The sequence below is a fragment of the Acinonyx jubatus genome, chromosome D1 (assembly GCF_027475565.1).
Source record: "Acinonyx jubatus isolate Ajub_Pintada_27869175 chromosome D1, VMU_Ajub_asm_v1.0, whole genome shotgun sequence".
Taxonomy (NCBI): Eukaryota; Metazoa; Chordata; class Mammalia; order Carnivora; family Felidae; genus Acinonyx; species Acinonyx jubatus.
This window is the reverse complement of record NC_069390.1, coordinates 106,311,564-106,336,230: the sequence shown is the minus strand read 5'-3', so window position 1 is coordinate 106,336,230 and position 24,667 is coordinate 106,311,564. Positions and strand designations below refer to the sequence as shown.

Here is a 24,667-nt window from a genome sequence, read left to right as displayed (position 1 = left end):
CCTTTCCCTTAAGCATGACTCTGTCTCCTATGCCTATGGGGAATTTCATTTAGTGCAATAGTGTTATTTAAAATGGACTTAGATTAGCTGTAAATACTCAGTGCAAATTCTAGGGAACCAAAAATTAGTAAAAAAGAGGTATAATCGATATGCTAAGAGGAAAGAAAATGTAATCATATAATATGCTCAATTAACACCAGAGAAGACAGAAAAAGGGTGTAATAGAAAAAAAGAAACAAAGAACAAGGGGCAAGAAATAGAAAACATTAAATATGTTAGACATCAATCACCATACTAAATATCAATGGTCTAAATATACAAGTTAAATGGCAGAGACTGACAGAATAGATTAAAAAAAAAAAAAAAGACCCAACTGCATGTTGTCTGTAAGAAAACCATTTAAAATATAAAGACACAGACAGAGTAAAAGCATAGTAATGGAGAAAGATATAACATATTAACTAACACTGATTAAACAAAAACCGAGAAGCTGTATTAATTTCAGAGACAGCTGAATTCAGAGCAAGAAAAATCATCAGGGATAAAGAAGAGTATTACAAGATGATAATGTGGCCACTTCTCTGAGGAGACATAACAATCCATAAAGTATATATACCTAACAACATAGTATCAAAATATGAAGGCAAAAATTGAAAGAACCGCAAGGAGAACTAGAGAAATCTATTATAGTTGGAGAATTTGACACCTCTTTATCATTAATTGACATATTCAGCAGTCTATTGTGAAAATGAAGAACGCCTTCCATTAACTGGATCTAGATTTCTACAACGCTTCATCCAACAACAGCAAACATACATTCTACTCAAGCTTACAGAGAACTTTTATTTACCAACATAGAACATGTTATGGACCATAAAGTACACTTCAACAACGGTAAAATAAGAGAAATCATACAAAGCATGCTTTCAGACTCCAATGTAATTAAACTAGAAATCAGTAACAGAAGGATAGTCCGAAAATGCCCAGAACTTGGACAGTGAACAACACACTTCTAAATAACAGGTGGATCAAATAGGAAGTCTCAAGAGAATTTTAAAATATTTTGAACTAAATTAAAATGAAAACACAGCTTATCAAATTTTGTGAAATGCACTGAAAACAGTGCTTAGGGGAAAATTTATAGCACTAACTACATATATCTGAAAACAAGAAAGACTTGAAATTAATAATGTAGGTTTCCATCTTAAGAAACTAGGAAAACAAATTAAATCAAAAGTAAGCAAAAGTCAAGAATAAAAAAACAGAAATCAATGAAATTGAAACAGGAAATCAACAGAGAAAAATCAAAGAAATTAAAACCAATAAAGCTCAATAAAACCAATAAGCTTCTGTACAACAAAACTAAGAAGGAAAAAATAGGAAGAAGACACAAATGACTAATATCAGAAAAGATGGGCCATCACTACTGATTCCATGGACAGTAAAAGGATAATTAACAAATATTATGAAAAACTCTATTCCCACAGATTTGATAAATGGTTCAATTCCTTGAAAGACATAACCTGACAAAACTCACACAGGAGAAATGGAAAATCTGAATAGACTAATACCTATTAAAGAAACTGAATGAATAATTAACCTTTCAAAAAAGAAAGCGCCAAGCCTCAATGGGTTCAATGGTAAACTCTACAAAACATTTAAGGAAAAAAAAATACCAATTTTCTACTATCTCTTCCAGAAAACAGAAGCAAAGGAGACAATTCCTAACACTACTCTAAATACCATTACTCTAAATACCAAAAACACAGGGGTGCCTGGTTTTCGGTGGCTCGGTTAAGCATCCAATCTGGATTTTGGCTCAGGTTATGATCTCATGGTTCATGGGTTCCAGCCCCACAGACCCTGTGTTGACAGTGCAGAGCCTGTTTAGGATTCTCTCTCCCTCGCTCTCTCTGCCCCTCCCTAGCTTGCTTTCTCTCTCTCTCTCATTAAATAAACTTAAAAAAATAAATAAAATTTACATGGAAATACAAAGCATCCAACGATAGCCTGGAAGTGTCTTCTTGAAGAACTACAAAATGGGAGTATTGTCTACCATATAATATACTTGTTACAAACTCAAAGTAATTATAACAAGGGTAGAAAAATAGATCATGGAAGGTAATAGAGAATTCACAAACAGACTCATACATAACTGGTTACTTGATTTATGATAAAAGTGGCATGGAAGAGCAGTGGAGGCAGTGGAGAAAGGAATATCTTTTTAATAAACAGTGTTTGATCATTTTGATACCTATAAGGAAGAATATGAAAGGGATCTCTACCCCACACCATACACAAAAAAATGAATCCCGAGTAGTTTGTATATCTAAATATGAAAAGAAAATCAATAAAGTTTATACAATATAGGAGAATACTTTCGTGATTTCAGGATTGGCGAAGCTTATAAAAAGCGCCAATCATAAACAAAACCACTGATAATCTTAAGTACATGAAAATCAAGAACCCTGGGGGTACTTGGGTGGTTCAGTTGATTAAGCATGCGACATCAGCTCAGGTCATGACCTCGTGGTTGTGGATTTAAGCCCCGCGTCAGGCTCTGTGCTGACAGCTCAGAGCCTGGAGCCTGCTTCAAATTCTGTGTCTCCCTCTCTTTCTGCCCCCTCCACCCATCACTCACACTCTCTCTCTCTCAAAAATAAAAAACATTAAAAAAATTTTAATTAAGAACTCTGTTCACCAAAAGACATTCTTGTTTCAAAATACTAACCTAGGGATTGGGGAAAGAGGTTGGAAATATAGATGAAGCAAGACTGGCGGGGAATTGATAATTGTTGACGCTAGGTGATAGGTACCTGTAGTCTATTACTTTATTCTTTCGACTTTTGTAATATGTTTGCCATTTTTCATGATAAAAAACACACAGTGAGGACCATCCTAAGAGTGACAAGTCAAATCACAGAATGGAACACGAAACGACAAGGACTTTTATGAAGACTATATAAAGAACTGCTTTAAACTAGTAGGAATAAGAGACAATATACACATAAAAGACACCAAAAAAATGTCAGGAGCTCAGCTGATCTGGAAGAACGGTAGGTGAGATGTCAGTGTCAGAGTAGCCAATTAAGGAAACAAGCACAAAGGGAAAGAAAGCTTTCGACCACTTACTACATGGTAATAAGCAAGAGTTAGGGCGTCTACAACTAGAGGAGGAGGCACCAATCCACCTGTTCCATCTCACCCTCACCCCCCTCCCCCCCGCCCCGCACCATGAGCAGTGCAGTGACAGAGAGTCAGGTGGATCAGCACAGAATCCTGAACAAAAGGCTCCAGCAGTGTTAGGGACCATAAGGTGTGTATATTCGGGGTAGGAGGTATGTAGGAGATTAAGGGAGGACAGTCTGAGTGGACTGAGTCAGAGTGGGAAAAGGGTCTTCAAGGTTTCCCCCATAAAGAGGTCTGAGCAGAGGTGTCTGAAGACCTCAGCTCAAAGCCTCAGATAAAGAACTAAAAATGAAAGTGCTGGGACTAGATACTTAAATATGTCGGGGGTCGGGGGTTCCGTCCAGGGTGTCTGAGTCCCAGCCTGAGCTCCCTTGAGAGGCTGCAGGACACTGCCATGCACCAAGTCTGATTGTGAGGAGGGGACAGCCTTCCTGTGTGGGGCCTGTTGGATATAGTCCCTGTAATTGTGTCTGGTCAGGCCTGGAAGAGCACACAGGATTGTAACCAGGAGCGGAACTCCTCACAAAGATGTGCAACTTCACTAGCTATCAGGGAAAGGCAAATTAAAAAGCTGAAATTAAACACTGATAAGGATGTAAAGCACCAAGAATTCCAAGAGACGGATGATGGTTAATACAAATTGTACAGTAACTTTGGAATATAGTTTGGCAGATCCCGTTACCCAGAAATTCCATTTCTAGGTAGAATAGAAACCAAAAGAAATTCGTGCACATATGCACCAGGGCAGATGAACAAGAATGTTCCCCAAAGCAATCTTTATAACAGACTCAAACTGGAAAAAATATATATGTATAAATGTCAACCACTGAATGAATTAACAGTAGTGTGTGTGTGTGTGTATAATGAAATAATTATCATTGTTTTTCATAAAATGAATACAATTCAGCTACACAAACACAATGCTGAATGAACAAAAAGCGCACCATAAGATTCTGTTTACATACAGTTCAAAAACAGAGAAAACTAAAGAAAAAAAAGCTACAACAAAATGGTGGTTGCCTCTCGGGAGCAGGGAAATTGCCGGTGATGTGCAAAGCCTGGAAGGCAGTGGTTTGAAGTAGGAAACATTGATCTGGGTTATGTAAGTTACACAGGGGGCTGTTTGTGATGATTCAGTGACCTTATACATTTATGTTTCATGAACTTTTCTATAACGTGCTTCAATAAAAAAGTGTTTTAAAAGAAACAAATACGAGCACATTTATAAAGCAGCCACACATCTTGAAGGGAAAACACAGATGCTGTATGAATAAACAGTGTCCTCACCTCTTTAGGATTGATGTATCTCACTATCTGACGTGGCTCTCCTCGTCTTCTTAGATCAATCAGTCTTTTAAAGTGTTGGAAGACAGTGACATTCTAAAGGTTCAAATACATAAGACTGTATGGTCAAAACTGGATTTTCTACCTCTGATTAGCTTTTTGCGTAATTAGGGCAAAATGAGTAAAAACCATATAATAGATTTTATGTGTGTAAACTAGATTTTAGAAATATTACCACTCACGATTTACTTTGACAAGCCAGGCAATACCAATTTTATTCTCACAACGAGTTTTACCCTTCACTTTGGAAGTGCATCACTAGCAAGTGTAAAGAAAATACCCAGGACATTGGTTGAGTTGCTTTTGCATGTTCCAGAGTCATCCAGGAGGAAGACAAAATAGAGCCTACTGGTTTAAGAACACGGAGCATGGCATCATATTATCTGAGTTCAACAGTTATTACCAACTCACCATGTGACCCTGGACAAGCTGCTTAAATTCTCTCCTCGGTGTCTCACTTAAAAACTGGGAATGATAGTGGCTATCTCCTACAGCTATGGTGAGGAGTTCATGAGTTAATATTCATAAAGCACTCAGAACAACTTCTGGCCCAAGAAAGCACTAAATAATTATTATTCTATTATTACCATTACAGAAACCTCATTACTGTAGTAATTCCACTGATTTACAAACCCTACCTACTATTCATGTTAGGACATATTTGGTCAAACAACTCCAAACAACTCTTTTTTTTTTTTTTTTTTTTTTTTTTGAGAGAGAGAGAGAGAGAGAGAGAGGGAGGGAGGGAGGGAGGGGCAGAGGGAGGAAGATACAGAACCCAAAGCAGGCTCCAGGCTCTGAGCTGTCAGTACAGAGTCTGACTCAGGGCTTGAACTCATGAACCACAAGATCATGACCTGCGCTTAAGTCGGATATTTTTTTTTTTAACGTTTATTTATTTTGAGACAGAGAGAGACAGAGCATGACCGGGGGAGGGGCAGAGAGAGAGGGAGACACAGAACCGGAAGCAGGCTCCAGGCTCTGAGCCATCAGCCCAGAGCCCGACGCGGGGCTCGAACTCACAGAACGTGAGATCGTGACCTGAGCTGAAGTCGGTCACTTAACCGACTGAGCCACCCAGGCGCCCCTCCAAACAATTCTTCTCTCTCAGACAACAATTTCTTTGGTAACACTCTCCTCATACTCTATCCCCCAAAAAACCCTTACAACTCTTGGTAAACTCCCCCTACCCCACCCGTGAGCTTATGTTAAATCAAATAAATTCAAACTGAATCCACATCACTAATAAGACAATTTGAATTCCCACTGCTTCAATGAAGCACATTGCCTGTGGAGATGGTGTAGCCCACATCAAAACAGATAATATTCTTTCTGAAAGGAAGATATAATTTCCAGTAGGTATAACCCCAAGTTGAGTATCAAGAAAAATTTATGGTGATACCTTGGGGATGGTGAATAAAAATTTAGTGCTTTTAGAATGGGTTCGGACTTGGGGCGCCTAGGTGGCGCAGTCGGTTAAGCGTCCGACTTCAGCGAGGTCACGATCTCACGGTCCGTGAGTTCGAGCCCCGCATCAGGCTCTGGGCTGATGGCTCGGAGCCTGGAGCCTGTTTCCGATTCTGTGTCTCCCTCTCTCTCTCTGCCCCTCCCCCGTTCATGCTCTGTCTCTCTCTGTCCCAAAAATAAATAAACGTTGGAAAAAAAAAAAAAAAAGAATGGGTTCGGACTTAAGCGATCATCAACATAATATAAACAGCTATGTGCATAAGATGTTATCTATAAACCTAACAGTAACCGCAATCAAAAACTATTAATAGATATGTAAAAAAACAAAGAGAAAGGAATCCAAGTAATATCACTAAAGAAAGCCATCAGAGGGTGGGGACAGGAGGGAGGAGGAGGGGACAGAGAGGGGGAGGGGGCCACGGTGGGTGGGATGGCCTTCTGGCCTAGGTGGCAGAAGTGGTGGCCACAGCTGACCAGCCTGCTGCTCTCTCACTTCTGCTTGGGCTTCCCGGCTCCTCCCTTTCCCCTCCCCCCCCGCAGATGGAGAGGGTGGCCCTGCTGTGGATGGTCAGATAGCTCCCGACACCCATCTCTGTCCCCAGTCAGCATGGAACAGACCAGGAGGAAGCTGGCGGGAGGGCTGCCAGTCTGTGTGATAGACTGGGGCACACAGTAGACAAAATTAGGAGATGCTGAAAACACAGAACCACAGCTTATCATCCCCTCCTGTTCTGCCAGTAAGGAGTCAGCAAAAGTGGAAAGTGGGTGATCGAGCTCAAGGGAGGGTGATGAAAGGTGTTGATCACCTAGGCTTCCTCACTGGTGATGAAGCAATAGGAAAACCTATGTAGGCAACATAGAGGCCAATTTGCTGTGGTGTAGCTGAAGATTGGGACTTGATGGAAAGGTTATGGAACAAGTGATTTTTAAGTATTTAAGGGCAGAACAAGAAGACTATTTCCAAAACTGTAAGCAATAAATTTCTGTTGCTTATCATCCACCCAGTCTGTTGTAGTTCATTCTAGCCGCCCAAATGGACCAACACAAGTACTAAGGATCTGAACAACATGGTTAGCCAGTAGGACTTAAACCATGTCAGGATACATTTTTTTCCTCAAGTTCATGTGAAACATTTACCAAAATAGACTTTTTTCTAGGACAGGGAAGTTTCAACAAATTTCAAGTTACTAAAATCATATAAGAAGGAGGAGCCAAGATGGCGGAACAGCATGGAAGCTTTTTGTGTGTCTCATGTCCATGAAATACAGCCAGACCAACACTAAACCATTCTACACACCTAGAAAACGGATTGGAGGATTAAGACAACAATCTGCACAACCTGAACCACAGAAGAGAGCAGGTATGTGGTGCGGAGAGCTGAACTTGGGGAGTGAGAAGCCCTGAGAGGTAGGAAACCACTTTTGTGGGCAGAGAGAGGACAGAGACTGGGGAGGGGGGGAGAATACATGAAAATCACCCCTCCCCAAAAGCAGCTGGAGAGGAAGTAGAAAATTGGAAACAGACGCAGGGACTAAACTAAAAAGGGAGAAAGGAGAAAGTTTAAATTCCATTAAGACTGTAAACAAGGGGAGCACAAAGGCTGCAACTCCTCAGCTCGACACCTGGCAGTGCTCTGGTGGGAAGGGCGAACCCCCAGGAAGAGGGTGGGGTCCGGGAGGTTCTCGGGCCTCACAGGGAAAAGCAGTTCCACTGCTGGAAGGACATTTGGTAAAGACTGTTGAAGCCACCTGGTCCCAGCAGACCCCGGAAGGCAGCCACATTCGCTGGTGCTGGGACAAGGTTGTTAAGGGTGCAGCCTGGTGCCAGATGTATGTTGCGATTTTCCATAATCCCTGAGGTGCTGCTGCTACACTGCCTCACGAACTTTTTCTGGGGCGGCTGGCATTCTGGCCGCAGTCTCGGGGCACCGGCAAAAACAGGGTCCAACGGGCATAGCTGGGTGCAGCCGATATTCAGCCATTGCTCATTCGGCCATTGCTCGGTGAGACCCTCCCACAGAGGGGTGGAACGGGTCAAAGCCACAGTCCTTCGGAAGTAGGAGGCTGGGGAAAACAGCCGCATCTGAGATAAGGCTTGGGAGAGAGGTGCTGCCTGGAGCCTGGTCACGAAGAGTGAAGACGCGGAGAGTGGACGAGAGTTGAAGACAGAGGACGAGTGCACGATTGCTAATCCAGGAGAACAGACTGGGTAGCTGAGTGGCGCCATTTTCACCGCTCCCGCACATGCGCGTCCGCACCTACCAGTCCTGCAACAGTCCACCCCAGTAGGCTAGCAGCGCCATCTAGTGGACAGCGGAGCTGTTATACCGAGTCCCGCCCAACTGGGACAGCTTCGCTCTTCAAGAACACAAACCTCACTGCTGGCTTAATTTATGGACTATAAAGAGCTACAAAGACTGACTTCTAGGGGAAAACGAAGCAATTTCAGTCCTACTTCAATCTGTTAGCAGATTCATCTATTCAATTTTCTTTCTTTTTCCTTTTTCTCTTTTACAATTCTTTTCTTTTTCTTGAATACAGAAAGAAAAAATTCATGTTTTCAATTTTTATTAAAAATCTTTCTTTTTTATTACTATACTTTTTACTTTTGTGTAAATTTTTTAAAATTTTACTTTACTTCCATCATTTTATTTTAGTTTACTTCAGTGTACTCACCTTTTCAAATTCTCAATTTCCTTTTTTCTTTCTTTTTTCTTTTTTGTTTCATTTCTTTTTCTTGAATGCAGAAAGACAAAAACTTCATTTTTACTTTCAGTTTCTATTAAAAATATTTTTACTGTATTTTTATTAGTATATTTTTTGCTGTTATGTAAATTTTTTCAAATTCTATTTTACTTCCATCATTTTATTTTAGTCTACTAGAGTGTATTCACTTTTTCAAATTTTCAAACGATTTTTTCTTTTCTTATCTTTTTTTCATTTCTTTTTTCTTAAAAAGAGAAAATGAAAAAATTCATATTTATTTTTAATTTTCATTAAAAATATTAATTTTTTTTCTACTACATTCTTTACTTTTGTGTATATTTTTTCAAATTCTATTTTATCCCCATCATCTTAGTCTACTTCAGTGTATTCACTCTTTCAAATTTTCAAACACTTTCCTTCCACCCCCGCCTTTTTTTCTCTAATCTGTCAAACCACTTTCAACACCCAGACCAAAACACACCTAGGATCTAGCATCATCTATTCGATTTTTGTGTGTGTGTTTTTAATTTTTAATTTCAATATAGTTTTAATTTTAATTTTTTTTAATTTCAATTTTTCTACCTCATTAATTACTTTCCTCCCTTCAAAATGACAAAACGAAGGAATTCACCCCAAAAGAAAGAGCACAAAGAAACGACAGCCAGGGATTTAACCAACACAGATAGGAATAAGATGTCTGAACCAGAATTTAGAATCATGATAATAAGAATACTAGCCGGAGTCAAACATAGATTAGAATCCCCTTCTGCAGAGATAAAGGAAGTAAAAAATAGCCAGAATGAAATTAAAAATGCTGTAACAGAGCTGCAATCACAGATGGATGCAGCGGTGGCAAGATGGATGAGGCAGAACAGAGAATCAGCGATACAGAGGACAAACTTATAAGGAATAAGGAAGCAGAAAAAAAGAGGGAGATTAAGGCAAAAGAGCATGATTTAGGAATTAGAGAAATCAGTGACTCATTAAAAATGAACAACATCAGAATCATAGGGGTCCCAGAAGAGGAAGAGAGAGAAACAGGGGTAGAAGGGTTATGTGAGCAAATCATAGGGGGAAAACTTTCCTAACCTGGGGAAAGACACAGACATCAAAATCCAGGAAGCACAGACGATCCCCATTAGATTCAACAAAAACCGACCATGAACAAGGCATATCATAGTCAAATGCACAAAATACTCAGGCAAGGAGAGAATCATGAAAGCAGCAAGGGAAAAAAAGTCTCTAACATACAAGGGAAGACAGATCAGGTTGGAAGCAGACCTATCCACAGAAACTTGGCAGACCAGAAAGGAGTGGCAGGTTATATTCAATGCGTGGAATCATAAAAACATGCAGCCAAGAATTCTTTATCCAGCAAGGCTGTCATTCAAAATACAAGGAGAGATAAAAAGTTTCCCAGACAAACAAAAATTAAAGGGAGTTTGTAACCACTAAACCAGCCCTGCAAGAAATTTTAAGGGGGACTCTCTGAGAGAGAAAAGATGAAAAAAAAAAAAAAATATATATATATATATATAAATACCAAAAGCAACAAAAGATTAGAAAGGACCAGAGAACACCACCAGAAACTCCAACTCTACAAGCATCATAATGGCAATAAATTCATATCTTTCAGTATTCACTCTAAACGTCAATGGACTCAATGCTCCAATCAAAAGACACAGGGTAACAGAATGGTTAAAAGAACAAGATCCATCTATATGCTGTTCACAAGAGACCCACTTTAGACCTAAAGACACCTTCCGATTGAAAATAAGGGGATGGAGAACCATCTAACATGCTAATGGTCAACAAAAGAAAGCCGGAGTAGCCATACTTATATCAGACAAGCTAGACTTTAAAATAAAGACTGTATCAAGGGATGCAGAAGGGCATTATACCATAATCAAGGGGTCTATACACCAAGAAGACCTAACAATTATAAAAATTTATGCGCCAAATGTGAGAGCACCCAAATATATAAATCAATTAAACACAAACATCAGGAAACTCATCGATAGTAATACCTTAATAGTAGGAGACTTCAACACCCCACTCACAGCAATGGACAGATCATCTAATAAAAAAATCAACAAGGAAACAATGGTTTTGAATGACACACTGGACCAGATGGACTTAACAGATATATTCAGAACATTTCATCCTAAAGCAGCAGAATATACATTCTTCTCCAGTGCACATGGAACGTTCTCCAGAATAGACCATATACTGGGACACAAATCAGCCCTAAGTAAGTACAAAAAGACTGAGATCATACCATGCATATTTTCAGACGACAATGCTATGAAACTTGAAATCAACCACAAGAAAAAATTTGGAAAGGTAACAAATACTTGGAGACTGAAGAACATCCTACTAAAGAATGAATGGGCTAACCAAGCAGTTAAAGATGAAACTAAAAAGTATATGGAAGTCAATGAAAATGATAACACCACAACCCAAAACCTCTGGGACGCAGCAAAGGCGGTCATAAGAGAAAAGTATATAGCAATCCAGGCCTTCCTAAAGAAGGAAGAAAGATCTCAGATACACAACCTAACCTTATGCCTTAAGGACCTGGAAAAAGATCAGCAAATAAAACCCAAAACCAGCAGAAGACAGGAAATCATAAAGATTAGAGCATAAATTAATGCTACTGAAACCAAAAAAAACCCAGTAAAACAGATCAATGAAACCAGAAGCTGGTTCTTTGAAAAAATTAACAAAATTGATAAACCACTAGCCAGTTGGATCAAGAAGAAAAAGGAAAGGACCCAAATAAATAAAATCAAGAATGAAACAGGAGAGATCACAACCAACACAACAGAAATAAAAACAATAATAAGAGAATATTATGAGCAATTTTATGCCAATAAAATGGGTAATCTGGAAGAAATGGACAAATTCCTAGAAACATATACACTACCAAAACTGAAACAGAAAGATATAGAAAATGTGAACAGACCCATAACCAGTAAAGAAATCAAATTAGTAATAAAAAAAACAAAAACAAACCCTCCCAAAAAACAAGAGTCCAGAGCCAGATGGCTTTCCAGAGGAATTATACCAAACATTTAAGGAAGAGTTAACACCTATTCTCTTGAAACTGTTCCAAAAAATAGAAATGGAAGGAAAACTTCCAAACTCTTTCTATGAAGCCAGCATTACCTTGATTCCAAAACCAGACAGAGACCCCACTAAAAAGGAGAACTATAGACCAATTTCCCTGATAAACATGGATGCAAAAATCCTCAACAAGATATGAGCCAACCGGATCCAACAATACATTAAAAAAACTATTCACCACAACCAAATGGGATTTATACCTGGGAGGCAGGGCTGGTTCAATATCTGCAAAACAATTAACTTGGTGATTCATCACATCAATAAAAGAAAGGACAAGAACCATATAATCCTCTCAATAAATGCAGAGAAAGCATTTGACAAAATACAGCATGATTTCTTGATAAAAACCCTCAAGAAAGTAGGGATAGAAGGAGCAGACCTCAAGATCATAAAAGCCATATATGAATGACCCAACGCTAATTTCATCCTCAATGGGGAAAAACTGAGAGCTTTTCCCCTAAGGTCAGGAACAAGACAGGGATGTCCACTCTCGCCACTGTTATTCAACATAGTATTGGAAGTCTTAGCCTCTGCAATCAGACAACACAAAGGAATAAAAGGCATCCAAATCGGCCAGGAGGAGGTCAAAGTTTCACTCTTCGCAGATGACATGATGCTCTACATGAAAAACCCAAAAGATTCCACCGAAAAACTGCTAAAATTGATTCATGAATTCAGCAAAGTGGCAGGGTATAAAATCAATGCACAGAAATCAGTTGCATTCCTATACACCAACAATGAAGCGATAGAAAGAGAAATCAAGGAATCGATCCCTCTTACAGTTGCACAAAAAAACATAGAATACCTAGGAATAAATCTAACCAAAGAGGTGGAATATCTATACACTGAAAACTATAGAAAGCTTATGAAAGAAATTGAAGAAGACACCGAAAAATGGAAAAAGATTCCATGCTCCTGGATAGGAAGAACAAATATTGTTAAAATGTCGATACTACCCAAAGCAATCTACCTATTCAATGCAATCCCTATCAAAGTAACACCAGCATTCTTCACAGAGCTAGAACAAATAATTCTAAAATTTGTATGGAACCAGAAAAGACCCCAAATAGCCAAAGCAATCCTGAAAAAGAAAACCAAAGCAGGAGGCATCACAATACCAGACTTCAAGCTATACTACAAAGCCGTAATCATCAAGACAGTATGGTAGTGGCACAAGAACAGACAGTCAGATCAATGGAACAGAATAGAGAACCCACAATGGACCCACAACTGTATGGCCAACTAATCTTTGACAAAGCAGGAAAGAATATCCAGTGGAATAAAGACAGTCTCTTCAACAAGTGGTGCTGGGACACTGGACAGCGACATGCAGAAGAATGAACCTGGACCACTTTCTTACAACATACACAAAAATAAACTCAAAATGGGTGAAAGACCTCAATGGAAGACAGGAAGCCATCAAAATCCTTGAGGCGAAAGCAAGCAAAAACCTCTTTGATCTTGCCCGCAGCAACTTCTTACTCAACACATCTCTGGAGTCAAGGGAAACAAAAGCAAAAATGAACTACTGGGACCTCATCAAAATAAAAAGCTTCTGCACAGTGAAGGAAACAATCAGCAAAACTAAAAGGCAACCGGCAGAATGGGAGAAGATATTTGCAAATGACGTATCAGATACAGGGTTAGTATCCAAAATCTATGAAGAACTTATCAAACTCAACACCCAAAAAACAATCCACTGAAGAAATGGGCCAAAGACATGAATAGACACTTCTCCAAGGAAGACATCCAGATGGCCAAAAGACACATGAAAAAGTGCTCCACATCACTCATCATCAGAAAAATACAAATCAAAACCACACTGAGATACCATCTGACACCTGTCAGAATGGCTAACATGAACAACTCAGGCAACAACAGATGTTGGCGAGGATGCGGAGAAAGAGGATCTCTTTTGCATTGTTGGTGGCAATGCAAGCTGGTGCAGCCACTCTGGAAAACAGTATGGAGGTTTCTCAAAAAACTAAAAATAGAAATACCCTACGACCCAGCAATTGCACTATTAGGCATTTATCCACAGGATACAGGTGTGCTGTTTCGAAGGGACACATGCACCCCCATGTTTATAGTAGCACTATCAACAATAGCCAAAGTATGGAAAGAGCCCAAATGACCATCGATGGATGAATGGATGAAGAAGATGTGGCATATATATACAATGGAGTAGTACTCAGCAATCAAAAAGAATGAAATCTTGCCATTTGCAACTATGTGGATGGAACTGGAGGGTATCATGCTAAGTGAAATTATTCAGAGAAAGACAAAAGTCACATGACTTCACACATATGAGGACTTTAAGAGACAAAACAGACGAACATAAGGGAAGGGAAACAAAAATAATATAAAAACAGGGAGGGGGACAAAACCAAAGAGACCCATAAATATGGAGAACAAACTGAGGGTTACTGGGAGGGGGGATGGGCTAAATGGGTAAGGGGCATTAAGGAATCTACTCCTGAAATCATTGTTTCACTATATGCTAACTAATTTGGATGTAAATTTAAAAAAAATAAAAAATTAAATTGAATTTAAAAAAATTATATAAATTACTGGCCTCAGAATCAAACCAGAAATCAGTAACAGAAAGGTAACTAGAAAACTTCTAAATATTTGGTAATTAAATAACATACTTCTAAATAACTGATGGGTCAAAAAAAATCACAATGGAAACTGTAAAATATTTTAAAGTGAAAGGTAATAGGGACATCTGGGTAGCTCAGTTGGTTAAATGTTTAACCCTTGATTCCGGCTCAGGCTCAGGTCATGATCTCACAGTTTGTGAGATCGAGCTCCGTGTCAGGCTCTGCACGGATAGCATGGAGCCTGCTTGGGATTCTCTGGGAGGGTAATAAAGTGCAATATTGTGCTGGAGTACAATAAAGAAAAAGAAGTAATAGGTATAAAGTTTACAAAGAAAAAAACAAAAGTCATTCAGACATGACATGATTAGGTAGTAAATCCAAAGGTGTCTATAAAAAATCAATTAGAAATAATAAGTGCATACTAGGCCAGCAGATAAAAATAAATTATATTTCTATAAACTAGAAATGAACAATTAGAAAATAAAACTGAAATTAATACCACTCACAGTAGCATCAAACAATGTCAAATACCCGTAAGTTAAATGAAAGATACATAAGACTTCTACACTGCAAACTATAAAACGTTGTGGAGAAAAATTTTTAAAGATCTAAAACATGAAGATATGTACCAGGTTCATGAAAACTTGGAGTAGTAAAATGTCAGTTCTCCCCCAAACTGATCCTAATGCAATCCCAATTATAATTCCCACAAATATTTTTGCAAAAATTAATAAATTGATTCTGTTATTTAAATGGAAATGCAAAAGCCCTAAAATAGCTGTGATAATCATGAAGAGCATCACAGTTGGAGGATTTTGATACCCACACTTACGACAAAGCTATAGTTACTAAGACAGTGTGGTACTGACCCAAATAAAGACAAATAAACCAATGCAAATGAACAGAGACCACAGAAACACTTCACATATATGGAGACATGATCTAGTGTTTTCAGTAAAAGGACTTAATCATTTGGTTATCCATAAAGACAAAAATGAACTTTGCCTACACCTCTTATCACACACAAACATTAATTTGAGAGGTAGATCTCAACCTACAACAAAAGCAATCAAGCATCTAGAAAAAGCTTAAGGAAAATATATCCTGGCTTTGGATTAAACATTTCCCCCCAGATTTATTTCAATATAATTGACACGTAATATTGTGTTGGCTGAGCTGGACGTCTGCCTTAGGATCTTTTCCCACTGGGTAAGTTCTGATATTGTCACCTCTTTAGGCAAACATTTCTTTTTCATTTTTTAATGTTTATTCATTTTTGAGAGAGAGAGAAAGAGAGAGAGAGAGAGAGAGAGAGAACGAGAACGAGTGGGGGAGGGGCAAAGAGAGGAGAACAGAGGATTGGAAGCAGGCTCCGTGCTGACAGCAGAGAGCCCGATGTCAGGTTCAAACCTATGAACCCTGAGACTGCGACCCAAGACATTCAACCGACCAAGCCACCCAGGAACCCCTGGGCAAACATCTCTTAAACAGGACAGAGAAAGCACTAACCATAAAGAACAAGGGATTAAATTGGACTTAATTAAAATGAAAGACTTCTCATTATCAAAAAAAACATCTTTAAGAATGCAGTGTCTGGAGAAAATACCTGCCACACATGTATTCAATAAAGGACTTGTGCCCAGGATATATGAGAAACTCCTCCAAGTGAATATTGACAGTGTACTAGTAGATGTAATGGGATTTGGGGGTTTGAAGATTGGGAGAATAGGTTAAAAAAAAAGGTGGGGGGTTGGGATATTTATATCTTCATCAGACATAATAAGGAGTCACATAATCCTATGTTAACATGATGGAACAAGAAACAAAGGTTTAAACATGCTCTTTTTAACGTTTATTTATTTTTGAGAGAGAGGGAGACACAGAATCTGAAGCAGGCTCCAGGCTTTGAGCTGTCAGCACAGAGCCCGACGCAGGGCTCAAACTCATGAGCCATGAGATCATTACCTCAGCCAAAGTAGGTCACTTAACCAACTGGTCCACCCAGATGCCCCAGGTTTAAATTCTTTTTTTAAAAAATGTTTAAATGTTTTTTAAAATTTATTTTTGAGAGAGAGACAGAGTGTGAATGGGGGAGTAGCAGAGAGAGACATTAACAAAGAATCCCAAGCAGGCTCCAGGCTCTGTGCTGTAAAGAAATAAGGCAATAAGGGCGTCTGGGTGGCTCAGTCGGCTATACCCTGACTCTTGATTTTGGCTCAGGTCATAATCTTACAGTTTGTTAGTTTGAGCAACATGTCCCCCTCTGTGCTGACAGCTCACAGCCTGCTTGGGATTCTCTCTCTCTGCCCCTCCCTCTCTCTCTGCCTCTTACCCCATCTCTCTCACAAAATAAATAAACTTAAACAAAAATTAAGGTAACAAATAGAGGGGCGCCTGGGTGGCGCAGTCGGTTAAGCGTCCGACTTCAGCCAGGTCACGATCTCGTGGTCCGTGAGTTCGAGCCCCGCGTCGGGCTCTGGGCTGATGGCTCAGAGCCTGGAGCCTGTTTCTGATTCTGTGTCTCCCTCTCTCTCTGCCCCTCCCCCGTTCATGCTCTGTCTCTCTCTGTCCCCAAAATAAATAAACGCTGAAAAAAAAAATTAAAAAAAAAAAAAGGTAACAAATAGAAGAACTAAAAAATCATTACATATGGTACTGGCAGGGCTGTGTAACGGGTAAGTAAGATAAGCTCTCAATTATCTTTGCAGAAAATCAACAGGTCACTTCTGAAGTTGGCAAATAAAAAATAATTACACAAGCATGTTATATAGAAACAGAAATAACTACCAGAACATCTAAAACAAAAAGTAGTTCAAAGTGCTTCCCTTTAGAGTATGAGGGTAGAGAAGAATAGGAGGGGGTAAAAGATGTGCTTTTATTTGTAAGTTCTTCTATATTATTTTACTGAAAGAAGTATATACATTATTTTGACTTAAAATATTCACACAAAAGAAAATACCTTCATTTACAGTAGTTTGACTATGCAAATTACTCACTTACTGGGCCAAGTAATGTGTTAAAATTAAGCATCCTTATTTAGAAAACCTCCTCTGAGCCACTTGAAAAAGAATATATCGAGATTTAAGATCAAATGTTTTCTCTTTGGGTCTTAGAACTATTTAAATTATCCTAGGATTTGAACCATGGCTTTCATGGTTGCTTTTTTTCAGTTTCTAACCACTTTTTAAATCCAACTGCTCAGTCACACCTTCTATTGCATGGGACACCATTTGATCTCCAAATACAACCCGCTTTAATCCTTTCAACATACAGATCTTATCTAAATTGATCACAATTTTAAGAAAGATATTTTAGGGGCACCTGCGTGGCTCAGTTGGTTAAGTGTCTGACTCAGCTTAGGTCATGACCTCACAGTTCATGGGTTCCAGCCCAGAGCCTGGAGCCTGCTTCAGATTCTGTGTCTCCCTCTCTCTCTCTATTCCTCTCCTATGCATACTCTGCCTCTGCCTCTCAAAAATGAATAAATATTAAAATAATTAAAAAAAATTTATGTTTTTATTTATTTTGAGAGGAAGAGAGAGACAGCAGAGGAGGAGCAGAGCGAGAGAGAGAGGGAGAGAGAATCCCAAGCAGGCTCTGAGCATCAGTAGAGCATGATGCAGGGCTTGAACTCAGAAACCGTGAGATCATGACCTGAGCCAAAGTCAGATGATTAACCGACTTAGCCACCCAGGTGCCCCAATAACCTGTTTCCGATTCTGTGTCTCCCTCTCTCTCTGCCCCTCCCCTGTTCACGCTCTGTCTCTGTCTCAAGAATAAACATTAAAAAAAATTTTTTTAAAAAGCATTAAAAATTTTTTTAAGGAAATTATTATTTTAGTATTGGAGATCAAGAGTTAGGGGTTTTATGGCTTGAAAGAGGCAAACGAAACACATAATGGAAGCTATTTTCTAAGACTCGATTAACGGATCATGTGTGTTAGAAACAGAGCCATCGCACTTCACGTATAATTATCAGGCGCAGACAGTGTTGCTACAAACACAGAAGAAAGAGTGAAGTCATTTTAGTTATTGGCTCTCACTCAACCAGGTAAGTCAACCTGGAATATTCCTTCCACCAATGAGACCAGCTCTATCCAGACTATAGCATGACAAAGTGTATTAACTCAGATACAGTTTATTATTAAACTTTAAGTCTTCAAGAGTCAAGTACTCGATAACTATTTAATGAGTGAATGAATGTATCCCTAACACTTTCTCAGAAACCTGATTGCTGAGTCAAGAAATAGTTTTAGAGGTAAAAGCCAAAGGATCCTATTCGTGATACTTTCAGTGATCATAGTTATTTTCAGAGTGCCTGACCCTGACCAGGAGCTCAGTAAGGATTTGCGAGGCTAATGGAATGATTAATTAATGTTAAATTTCTGAACTTCTAAAAAATGGGTGCTTTTAAAGCAAAGGGTGGTACACCAATCTGTAAATATACTAAAAATGATTGAATTATACACTTTCAACAGGTGAACCTTATGCTATATAAATTATATCACAATAAGATTACAAAACAATGAAACAAACTCACAAGAAAACGTTTCCAGGCCCTCTGAATGACTCTGGCAGCTTTATCCCTCTTTGTAAGTTCTGATTCCTGTTCCCAAGGCATTTGAAAGTCCTAAAATAAGCAAAAAGGGTATATCTAAAATTTCTTTATAAACTCCAATGTGAAACTCACTAGAACTCATGAAAAGTTAAATAGAAAGTTGAATAAAGGAAATAATAAAGATGAGATGTGGTATCAAGATAATTATAATAAAAAATAAAAATTGTTACCTACTATTGATTGCCTTATATGTTCCAATTTGTTTCTTTTTTCTAATTTATTTAATTATTTTTAAAAATGTTTATTTATTTCTGAGAGAGAGAGAGGGGAAGGGATACAAAGAGAGGGATACAGAGAATTTCAAGCAGGCTCCATACTGTCAGCACAGAGCCTCATGTGGGGCTCAAATCTATGAACTGTGAGATCATGACCTGATCTGAAGTTGGATGCTTAACCAACTGAGCCACCCAGTTCTAATTTAAACAACAACCTTGCATAGTAGATTTTACCAGTATGCTGGTGCTAGAGACATAGAGATTGCACTTCAAGGCCTATGGTCAGATAGTGATTAACAAAGCCAGTATTAAACCCAAGGCAGCTAGTGTTGAAAATCCACGACCTTTCATGACCCCATTCAATGACTTCAAATCAATTGTTCTTATTCAACATATACAATGACAGAGTTTCACCCAAAAACTTACCCAGGCCCCTAACCTAGAATTAGAGATGATTATAGAATTTTTCCTTCTTTGTAAATATGCTGACTAGTCAATCACGCATTAAATTGTCAGAAAAAGAGATGACTATTAAGACAAAACAAAATCACCAGTTCTACCCATAATTTTTATTAATACTGTGAAGAAATAAGTAATAGGGAAGTCAGAAACACATTACGGTTTATGAGTCCTTTAAAAAGCTGCAGTAGACAGAGAGGATCCTGGGAAGAAAGTGGACTAGGAAGCACCAGGAATCTGTCTCCACTTCTAGACAACTGTGCTGGCAGAATCTAACGTAACTATTTTAGAACTCTGGTGTCTACTGAAGGCTTGCAACTTCCAGGGGAAGGCTTGGGGGGTAACTTGTGGTTAACTCTAGTCAATTTCTGCTCTTAGCCCAGTAGCAGCTACCCATTCCCTCACCGCAGCCCCAGCAGCAGGCAGCTGTGCACATGTTTCTGGAACAGCTTGCACACTTGTGGGAGCCAGGGTGGACAAAAAGGGACTCTGTCCTCCAATCCAGGAGATCTGTGCTCTGATTGTTGGTTGCTGCTTCTGATCACACAGGTGTAGACAAACAGGCAGGCAGCCTTTGGTGATGCACCTTCACCCCCCACCGTTGTTGCAAGCCCTTCCCATCTGACAACTTCCAGGGAACTTAAAGGGTTTTTCCTTCCCTCTAGATTGTTGTCCTTTCCCCTTAGGAGAGCCAGATATTAAAAATGAGGACATTCAAAAATAACAACACATATGGAGAAAACTGAGAAATTATCAGTCATTTCCAGAGAAAGGTACAGATTCACAAAAGAACTGAAAAGACCTTAAGTTTACAATTCAAACTGATCTTTGACTGATCCTTGTAGCCTATAACAATTAAACACACACACACACACACACACATACACACACACACACACAGAGTAAACTCAGGGGAAGGGAAAGAATCTGATTTCCAGAGTTCCTGCATTATTAAACTGAAATATCCAGTTTTCAATACAAAATTGTAAGGCATATAAAGAAACACAAAATTATGTCTCATTCAAAGGAAATTAAAAAATCAATAGAAACTGACCCTGAAAAAGACCTGATGGCAGATCTACTAGACAAAGACCTGAACACCAATGTCTTAAAGATGCTCAAAAACTAAAGGAAGATGTGGAGAAATTCAAGAAATGATGCACAAAATGGAAATATCAATAAATAGGCAAAAACTAAAAAAAGACCAAACAGAAACTCTGAAGCTGAAAAGTAGAATAACTGAAAGGAACAATTCATTAGTGGGATTCAAAGGCAGAGTTGAGCAGGCAGAAGAAAGTAACCAGCCTGGATTCTTGAAGATAACTTGAAGATAAACAATGGAAATTGTCAAGTCTGAGAAACAGAAAGAAAAAAGATGAAAGAAAAGTAAGCAGAGCTTAAGAGACCTATGGTACACCAGTAAGCAGACCAACATGCATGCTGTGGGAGTCCCAGAAGGAAAAGAGAAGGAGAAGCGGGAGGAGAGAATATCTCAAGGAATACTGGCTGAAAAACGCCAAACTTAATTTTTTTTAATGTTTATTTATTTTTGACAGAGAGAAAGAGAGACAGAGCATGAGTGGGGGAGGGGCAGAGAGAGAGAGAGGGAGGGGCAGAGAGAGAGAGGGAGGCACAGAATCCGAAGCAGGCTCTAGGCTCTGAGCTGTCAGCACAGAGCCCGACGCGTGGCTCGAACTCACAGACTCCGAGATCATGACCTGAGCTGAAGTCGGACGCTCAACCAACTGAGCCACCCAGGCACCCGAAAAATGCCAAATTTGATGAAAAACATAAATATAAACATCCCAGAAGCTCAACAAACTCCAATTAAGATGGACTAAAAGATACATCCTCACCAAGACACATTATAATTAAACCTGTGAAAGCCAAAGATAAAGAGAAACTCTTGAAAACAGCAAGAGAGAAAAAAAATCATCACATACAAAGAATTTTTAATATGTTAACAGATTTCTCATCAGAAACTTTGGAGGTCAGAAGGCAGTGGGCCAATATATTCAAACTTCTCAATGAAAAAAAACTATCAGGCAAGAATCCTGTGTCTAGAGAAACTGTCCTTCAAGAGTAAGGGAGAAATTAAGACACTGAAGATAAACAAAAGCTGTAAAAGTTCATTGCCACTAGACCTGCCCTGCAAGAAATGCTCAAGAGAGTCCTACAGGGAAAAATGAAGGACACTTGACAGTAACCCAAAATTGTATAAAGAAAGAGAAGTTTCGATAAAGGTAAATATATGGATAGTTATAAAAGCCAATGTTACTGTAACAATGGTTTGTAACTAAAGTTTTTGTTTTATACATGATTTGAGAACAATATATTTAAAAAAATTATTAGTCTAAAAATAGTATTATTGTAACTTTGGTTTGTAATTTCACATACTGTTTTCTATGTAATTTAAGAGACAACTATATTTAAAATAACTATTAGATTATGTTTTGGGGCATACAATGTATAAAGGTGTAATTCTGTGATAACAACAATTGAAAGGAGTTGGGATAGAGGTGTAAAAGAGGAATAAATTCACAATGGAGTGCTATAACTTTAGGATGTTAGATGTAATCTCCATGGTAACCACAAAGGAAACAGGTATAGAATATACACAAAAGGAAATGAGAAATGAATTTAAATGTTTCACTATAAACAAATCAGCTGAACACAAAAGAATACAAGAAGGCAGAAAATGATAAACAGAGAAGTCATAAATCATAGAGAAAACAAATAGCAAAATGACATAAGTAAGGTCCTCCTTATCAGTAATTACTTTAAATGTAAACGGTTTAAACTCTCTATTCAAAATACAGAGACTTGCAGAATGGATAAAAACACAAAACTATATGCTATCTAAAATAGACTCACTTTAGATTCAAAGACACACATAGATTGAAAGTGAAAAGACTGAAAAAGATATTCCATGCACATAGTAGCCAAAAAGAGAGGACAGGTGGCTATCTTAATATCAGACAAAATAGACTTTAAATCAAAAAAGTTTATAATAGACAAAAGGTATTATACATTAACAAAAGGTTCAACACAATAAGAAAAAATAACAATTATAAACATTTATGTATCTAGTAAAAGACCAGCAAAATATAAGAAGCAAAAAATGACAGAATTGAAAGGAAGACTAGACATTTATATGCCACAGATATATGTCTCTCTAGATAGCTTTTCTATAATATCTATATATATCTATAATATTATATTTATGTTTGTATATATAGCTTTTCCATAATTGTTGGAGACGTCAATACCCCACTCTCAATAATGATAGAACAACCAGACAGAAGGTAAACAAGGAAATAGAGGACTTGAAAAACACAATAAATCAACTTGATCTAGCAAATACAGAACATTCTACCAAATAACAGCAGCATTCACATTTTTCTCAGGTATACAGTGGACATTTTCCAGAAAAGACCATACCTTAGGCCTCAACATATTACATCTCAATATAGTTCAAAAGAAATATACTTCTTTTGAAGTTATAAGTCAATAACAGGTGAAACTGGAAAATTTACACATTTGTGGAAATTAAACATCATACTCCTAAACAACCAATGGATCAAAGAAGAAATCACATGGGAAATTAGGAAAATGAAAACTAAAACACAACATACCAAAACTTACAGAAAGCAGTGAAAGTAGTGTTAAAAGGAAAGCTTACAGCTCAAATCAACAATCTAACTAAAACTTACAGAACTAGTAAAAGAATAAACTAAACCCAAAGCTAGCTGAAGAAAGATTAGAACAAGAGATAAAAACAAACAGAAAACAGAAAAACAATAGAGTAAACCAATGAAACCAAAGCTGATTCTTTGAAAAGATTGACAAAATTAGCAAATCTTTAGCTAGATAGGCAGAGAAGAAATTTACTTCTAGTAATTCAGGAATGAGAGTGAGGACATTACTACTTATTCTGCAGAAATGAAAGAAACATTAACAGTACTGTGAACTAGTCGCAGTTTATAGCTGTGTTTGACATACTTGATGAAACTGACAAACTGACAAATTCCTAAAAATACAAAACCTACCAAGACTAAATCACAAAGAAACAGAACATCTGATTAAATCTATAACTATAATAAGGAGATTGAATCAGTAATCAAAAATCTCCCAACAAATAAAAGCCCTGGACCTGATGGCTTCACTGTGAATTACACCAAACATTTAAGGAAATTACCAATCCTTATTAAACTTTTCCAAAAAAACTGAAGAGAAGGGAACACTTTCTAGCTTGTTCTATGAGGTCAGCATTACCCCGATACAAAGGTAGACAAATACTACAAGAAAACCACACACCAACATTCCTACGAATATTGATGCAAAAATCCTGAACAAAATACTACCAAACCAAACTTAGCAGTATATTAAACAGATTACACACCATAAACAAACTGTATTTACTCCTGGAATTCAAGGGTGGTTCCATATACAACTATCAATCAATTTAACACACAACTTTAACAGATCGTGATCATCTCAATTGATGTAAAAAAAAAAAAGCATTTGACAAAATTCAACACCCTTTCATGAAAGCCCTCAATAAACTAGGAATAGAAGAAAACTGCCTCAATATAATAAAAACCTTTTATGAAAATCCCACAGTAAACCTGATACTCAGTGAAAAGACTGAAAATTTTGTCTATAACACCTGGAACAGGACAAGGTTGTCTACGTTCACCACCTCTATTCAACATAGTACCGGAAGGTCCAGTCTAAACAATTAGGCAAGAAAAAGAAACAGAAGTCACTCAAATGGGAAAGGAAGAAGTAAAACTATCTATTCTGGATAATATGATCTTAAAAGTATAAAATCTAATTGTTCCACAAAAAAACCTTTAGAACTAAAAACTGAATTCAGCAAGCAGCAGGATATGAAGTCACCACACCAATCAGTTGTACTTCTCTATAATAACGATAAAC

At 38.0% G+C, this 24,667-nt stretch overlaps 1 protein-coding gene across 10 annotated transcripts in view; it reads right to left on the bottom strand.

Moving 5' to 3' along the window:
- Window positions 1-24,667, bottom strand: part of CD1H11orf65 (chromosome D1 C11orf65 homolog) — a 62,869-nt gene that overhangs the window by 26,132 nt on the left and 12,070 nt on the right. For 5 of the 10 annotated variants that reach the window (XM_027036448.2, XM_015082181.3, XM_015082189.3 and 2 more), the window contains exons 2-3: window positions 18,975-19,064; window positions 4,477-4,569 (exon numbers count right to left, since the gene is read on the bottom strand). In XM_027036448.2, the coding sequence (XP_026892249.1) occupies window positions 4,477-4,569; window positions 18,975-19,055 (174 nt within the window). In that variant the 5' untranslated portion in view covers window positions 19,056-19,064. Of the gene's footprint in view, window positions 1-4,476; window positions 4,570-4,944; window positions 5,237-18,974; window positions 19,065-24,667 lie in introns of those variants that run through there. The other 5 variants (XM_053204155.1, XM_027036450.2, XM_053204156.1 and 2 more) reach the window with 2 other exon arrangements.